Raw genomic sequence first — 6,818 nt, forward strand, 5'->3', positions numbered from 1 at the left:
TTATAGTTAAAGAAGAGCTTTATTTTGATTAGGTCTGGTGGAATTGAGATACATGGAGTACAAGTAAAATCTGTTTTCAAGAAAAAACCACGACTGGAACCAGTTTTAGAAAAGAATATATTTATCCCAAATAATTTATCGTTAGGATTGGAAGAAGCAGTGAGAGTCAACACGCAGTTAATCTTAGAAAATAGTTTGGAAACTAATTTCAAAGCTGTGGAAATTATCAACGAATTTACGGACCCAAATGCTGAACACATCACAGTTTTTGTCAATAAAACCTTAGAACATATCCCTTTACTAACTCCTGATCTCACCATTTCGTCAAAAACTATCACAACTGAGACAACAGGTATAAAATTTGAAATTATTACGTTAACACCAGAAAGTGGCATACTTTTGTACATTGGGAGTAAAATTCTACAACAGTCAAATACTTTAAAACAATGCTTGGTGCCTCTTAGCAAAAATGGATTTATTCTAACACGGGAAGATATCAGTTTCAGTTTACACAACGATATTAGTGAAGTAGACGTTCTAACCGATTATTTAACACCAAATGAAAGAATACTTTTAATGAGGAAAAAAGTGGAAAATCATAAGCCCAAGTTTATTGAAGTATCTTCGAATAAACTCAACTGGATACCAATGTTACAAATGGCTTTATATCTTGGAAAAGATGTTATAGCTTACGCGACAAATCGAGATCCCGAAGGAATATTGGGTTTAATAAATTGCATCAGACGAGAAACCAACGGAAACTTAGTAAAGTGTTTCTTTATAATGGACGATGCTCCGGAATTTGATCCCCAACATCCATTCTACAGTAAACAAATTAGTAAAAATTTGGCTGTAAATGTATATAAGGATAAATCGTGGGGAACATATCGACATTTGCTTTTGGAGAATAGGTCAAAGATTAACTGCGAACATTCGTATGCATATTTTAAAAGTAGAGGAGACATATCCAGTTTCGAATGGTTAGAGGGACCTTTATCTGAAAAAGTACCATTAAAAGACGGAAAACTTTTGGTTTCAGTAAGTTACGTATTACATACTTCTATCGAAATGAGTATTGTTTGTAGACCTGTTATTCATCGGTCAACTTTAAAGATATAATGACCGCTTCAGGCCGTGTAAATCCGGAAATATTCCAACCCTATCGACTTCATCAAGAAATTCTAATAGGATTTGAATTTTCAGGACTAGATTTAAGGTGTTATTATTCATTGAAAAAACAAAGTTACGCAGTTTATTTGCAGTGGTCGGAGAATAGCGGGAATGACGAACACTCAAGGTATTTCTTCTTATTTTAGTTTCGATTCTTCTTTAGCCTGGAAAATACCAGAATCATGGACACTTGAAGATGCAGCAACGGTTCCTGTTGTCTATTGTACTGTTATTTATGCTTTGTTAGCGGTACGTATATGAGCAAACTTCATTTCTCGAATAATTTATTTTCAAGATTGGCGATATGACGCCGGGTTCTTCCGTTCTTATTCACTCAGCTACTGGTGGTATTGGACTAGCTGCCTTGAACGTTTGTCTTCATTATAAATGTGACATTTACGTAACTGTTGGCACTCAGGAAAAAAGAGCTTATTTAAAAGAAAATTATCCAGAAATTCCAGACCATCATATTGGAAATTCACGAGACACCTCATTTGAACAAATGATCAAAAGAGAAACACGGAATAGAGGAGTTGATCTGATTTTGAACTCTCTAAGTGAGGACAAACTCCAGGCTTCTATTAGATGTTTAGCAAGAGGAGGAAAATTTATGGAAATTGGCAAATACGATTTGGCGAATGATAGTTCTTTAAAACTTTTGCTCATGAAAAATGGCGCCAGCTATCATGGTGTATTGTTAGATCTCGTTTTCAGAAACTTTAAAGAAATGCAGTCTAAATTGGTAGACCATTTAGCAGAAGGAATTGGAACAGGTTTTATAAAACCACTTCCCAGGGTTGTGTTCAATGCAGATGAAGTTGAAAAATCGTACAGATACATGATGACAGGTAAACATATTGGTAGAATACTGGTTAAGCTGCGGAACGAAGAAGACAGTGGCAGTAAATTCCAGATAATGTCAAATCCACGGTAAGTTATCGTAGGTAGTAAGTTACAACTTGACAAAATCAAAAACATGTGGCCAAAATTCTAAAGCGGTCTGAATTTGTTAGAAAACGTTAAAACTGGATTGTTTAATTTTAGAATTTGTTTGAGGTTACTTAAATAGTCAGCATACAGATGAGGAAAAAAACAGAGGGCACTGTCACAATAAACAAACTAATTGAAATAAATAAAGGGATTAACGTCCAATATGGTGGTGGGTATTAGAGGAGATCATCCGAAAAAGTAAAGTCAATAAATAGGCATGGAGCGCTATTCATAAAGAGCCATCAATGTTTAACTACATAGAAAACGTTGTCCTGATAGTGAATAACCAAAAACACCTGAGCAAAGTAATAAAAAACTTACAGAAGTAATAATTGTTCAGGAGTGTTACAAAAAAATGAAGATACATTGATGATAACATTTATGGCAATGAAACACTGACGTTGACAAAAATGGATCCAAAACAAAAAAAATATATAACAAAGAAAAATATTACGAGAAACGGCTGTGTGTAAAATTCACTTTCCTAAGTGGTCGCAAAATCTAGAAAAAAGTAATATAAATTAAATATAAATCGTTATGCACGCCACTGATTATCTTACTTGACCTATCATAAGTACATAGTAATCAGTGAATGGCACAGAACGACTAGGATTAAGAACCAAAAAAGCGGCGCATTGATAAGAAAAGCTCGAAATTATATGCAGAAAAAAACATATATACCTCTGCATATACACGATGATTTCGAAGTATATGCAATAAAAAAAAGAGTGCGTCGACCCAGGGACGCACGAATGGAATTTTAACTCTGCGTTGTTAATTTATATAGATTAAACATGTATACGCGGCGGATTCATTAATTTTCTCTTAAAAAATAATAAAAACCAAAAGTATGTTGCATTTGTATTTGATGACAAAATGATGATTAATTATGATTCTTTATTTATCATATAGAAAAATGATAACTAATTATTATAAGACTCCACATCGTATTAAAAAAAAGAGCTAACAGTCCAAAAATGAGGAATAGCTCACAATAAGATTATTTCACTGTGTAAAATTCACGTTCCTAAGTGGTAGGAATGTCTAGAAAAAATTACTTGAAATTAATTATAAATCGTTATACATGCCACTGGTAGTGTTTCTTGACCTACTTATTCCAATGAATGCAAAAACACGAGAACGGCCAGTCATGTATCAGTTGCTTGCATCGAATGCTCGGAAGTTGGTTTATCGTGAATTTTTCCAATTCAGAATGTGTCGATGTGATAATGCTTTAATGTGTGCGCAAACATTTGTATCAGTGGTACAGAATCTCCTAAATCATGGTACCTTCAACTTCAAACTCACGAACGTGGCTGTAATAGAACACAAACAATACTGTAGGCTGAAGAACAAATTTCGGAACGCGATGAAGAAGAATCCGACATAAGCATTCGCCCATTTGCAAATGAAATTGAAGTTTCACTGTTTGTAGTGCATCGTACATTAAAAGAACAATGCTACATCCATACCATGTTCAAAAATTTCAAAGTTTGGAGCCAGCTGATACTCCACGTTGTGTAATTGACTACAAATGGTTGTTCCCGCAGTGTCGTGAACGCCCTAACTTTTTAAAGTGTATTATAAACAATGTAAAATCGTTGTGACAAGGACCAAACGTCCGTCAGAATCAAAAGTCGATCACCATATCGCTTTTATTCGAACGTTTTTCCACCTACTGCTTCAAAGGTAGATAAGTGGCATCGCATCGAGGGTGGTTTTGCCCCATTTCACTTTTCACTATTTTTTTCTATGTTGCTACATTACTACGATACATGATGCCGTGGATACAAGTATTGCATATATTTCGAAATTACCCTGTATATGAATAGTTCAACGAAGCGACAAGGCGGAGCCTCAGTAGAGAATGAGGGGCATTAAAGAGAGGAAAATACAAAACTCGAGAGAAGACAAAAACCTAATAATTTAAAAAGAAACGAGTCTCTATTATTTAGCATTTTATTATTTTCGATTCCGTCCAGTTTTTTGTTAAACGTTCAGTTTTTATTTTTACTTTTAAGCTCGGTGTGACTTTTAGATTTAAATTTAGAAATGATTGTGTTGTTCGTATAATAGCCTAATATTTCATTTTACATTTTTTTATGTAAAATCAAATCAAACGTACATTTCATTTAAGATGCTATGAACATAAATATTCCAAACTTATGGGTTTTAGTTTCCACTGTGATTTGCGTTACACCTACGTCGTTATTGGAGGACTAGGTGGCGTTGGTTTAGAATTAAGTGACTGGTTGATTTTGAGAGGTGCAAGAAAACTAGTACTAGCGTCGAGATCGGGCATTCAAAGTGGTTACCAACAGCAAAGAATAAAGTAAATTATAATCTCTTCACCTAGTGAAAATACAAAGTAGCAATTTTAGTATTTGGACAACATATGGGGTGGAAGTTAAAATTTCTACGAAAGATGTAAGCACTGAACGAGGGTGTGAAGATTTAATTAAAGAAGCGACTGAGCTGGGACCTGTCGATGCTATTTTTAACTTAGCTGTTGTCCTTAAAGATGCACTATTTGAAAATCAAACTGAAGAGAATTTCGAAGCTTCGTTAGCACCAAAAGCTCGCGCTACACTATATTTGGATCGAGTCACTAGGAAATGGTGCCCAAAGCTGAGGTTTACCTTTAATTTAGAGCTTTCGGTTTATTCTGATGATATATTTCAGGTATTTCGTTGTATTTTCGTCAGTATCCTGTGGTCGTGGGAATGCGGGTCAAAGCAACTACGGTATGGCAAACTCTGTTATGGAAAGGATATGTGAGAATCGACAACGAGCAGGTTTACCAGCTGTGGCTATCCAATGGGGCGCAATCGGTGAAGTACTTAACGAATTTTTCCACATTTCGTAAGATTACAAGTGTTTTAAAGGTTGGTTTGGTAGCGAAAATGCAAAAGGAGAATAAAGAATTAGTGATTGGTGGTACTCTTCAACAAAAAATTTCAAGCTGTCTTGAGGTGTTAGATATCCTAGTAAAACATAACTATCCCGTTGTGTCCAGTATGGTAGTTGCCGAAAAATACAATCATAGTGGCATTTTGACTGCAGTAGAAGCGGTTGCTCAAGTTTTAGGAATAAACGACATGAAAACTATAAGCCAGTATACAACATTTGCAGAACTTGGTATGGATTCGTTGATGGGTGTTGAGATTATTCAAATTCTGGAGAAAGATTTTGAAATCTACGTAACATCTAAAGACGTGAGAAGTTTGACATTTGCGAAGTAATTATTACGTCATTAATAAAATTTTGCTATAATGTTGCTGCTCTGAATTCTAGACTGACTGAGATGGAGGCAGAGAATTTGAGTAAATCTGGAAAAGTTGTAAACCAAAAAGTAGGGGAAGGCACAAATTTGCTCATTAAGTATATTCCCAACAGCGAAACTAGTCAATTGCCTGTTTTTAAATTAAACAGTCAAATTGATTCACACCTAGAGGCTCCAACCGTGTTCGTATTACCAGGAGTGGAAGGCGTTTTCAAACCACTAGAATATTTGACAAATTCGTTAAAAGCTCACGTTACAGGAATACAGTACAGCTATAAAAATCCTGAAGACAGTATTGAAGAAACTGCACGTAATGCATTGCCGGTACACTAAAATGTAAAAATTTACAGTTAATTTCTTCCAAAAACATAATTTTTCAGTATATCGAAAATTGTTTATCCAGGAATATCCGCTTCTGCATGATTGGATATTCATTCGGAACTTTGGTCGGTCTAGAAATGATCAGTTTGTTAGAAGAGAAAGGTTATCATGGTATCATGATTCTAATCGACGGCTCACCAGCATACATAACTTCGTCTCTAAAAAAACAATTCCCTCATCAAACGGATGCCGAGTTCCAGACAGCGATTTTGAGCAAAATCTCTTCATTTGTGATTCCGTTGGATGTATTTTCGCAATATGAGGTAATGGTAACCGACTTATTTGCGTTTGCATAACCAGAGTGCGTTTTTTTTAGGAAACGTTGTTGAAGTGCAAAAATTTAGAAGATCGAATGGATTTGTGTCTTTCGTTGGTACCTCCTGAAACAAGTAATAAACAAAAAATAGAAAAGCAGGCAGGTGTTGCACTGTACAATCGTTGTAAAGCTATACTGAACTACAGATTTAAAAACAAGAAAATCAAATCGGCTGTGCATTTATTGAAGGCAAAATCTTCTATGGTTGAAGAAGGAGTTGATTATCAGTTGTCGGAAGTAAGCGATAACCTAGCACAAGTAACTATAATAGATGGTGACCATGTAACAATTTTAAATAGTCCAGATCTTGTAAAAGCTGTTGGCGACATCGTAGCCCCGAAAACATAATTGTAAATAAAGTAATCATCTTCTTTTCTTCGTTTTTTTTTTTAATTAAACCAAAATACCTGGTCAGCTAGTGTCGTTGAGCTTGGTCGTTACGTCTCAATGTAGGTGTTTTCTTAATAAACGCAAATATAAAAATTAAGTTATGAATAGTCGTTAGGTAATTCTATTAATTATTAAAAAAATCCATTTTTTTTCGGATCGATTTAAATTAACTTCGATTTAAGTAAGTAAAGTAATTGGTGTAAGGCGAACTTAAATTTGGACTGTGACCCAATTTCTGAATGATAACGTTAATTCAAATATAATGATACACGTATATTATTCCTATAT

At 34.7% G+C, this 6,818-nt stretch overlaps 1 protein-coding gene across 1 annotated transcript in view; it reads left to right on the forward strand.

Annotated features, from left to right (window-relative positions):
* LOC135138580 (fatty acid synthase-like) overlaps window positions 1–6,488 on the forward strand; it is a 45,047-nt gene extending 38,559 nt beyond the window's left edge. The window contains exons 8-18 of the mRNA XM_064068561.1: window positions 33–1,038; window positions 1,086–1,216; window positions 1,263–1,419; window positions 1,466–2,100; window positions 4,337–4,492; window positions 4,542–4,793; window positions 4,843–4,996; window positions 5,046–5,398; window positions 5,455–5,767; window positions 5,824–6,087; window positions 6,141–6,488. Of these exons, the coding sequence (XP_063924631.1) occupies window positions 33–1,038; window positions 1,086–1,216; window positions 1,263–1,419; window positions 1,466–2,100; window positions 4,337–4,492; window positions 4,542–4,793; window positions 4,843–4,996; window positions 5,046–5,398; window positions 5,455–5,767; window positions 5,824–6,087; window positions 6,141–6,488 (3,769 nt within the window). The remainder of the gene's footprint in view (window positions 1–32; window positions 1,039–1,085; window positions 1,217–1,262; window positions 1,420–1,465; window positions 2,101–4,336; window positions 4,493–4,541; window positions 4,794–4,842; window positions 4,997–5,045; window positions 5,399–5,454; window positions 5,768–5,823; window positions 6,088–6,140) is intronic.
* The last annotated feature ends 330 nt before the right edge of the window (window positions 6,489–6,818 follow it).

The sequence above is a fragment of the Zophobas morio genome, unplaced genomic scaffold, assembly GCF_036711695.1.
Source record: "Zophobas morio isolate AGI-343-1 ecotype UQ-CSIRO unplaced genomic scaffold, CSIRO_AGI_Zmor_V1 ptg000030l, whole genome shotgun sequence".
NCBI classification, from domain to species: domain Eukaryota; kingdom Metazoa; phylum Arthropoda; class Insecta; order Coleoptera; family Tenebrionidae; genus Zophobas; species Zophobas morio.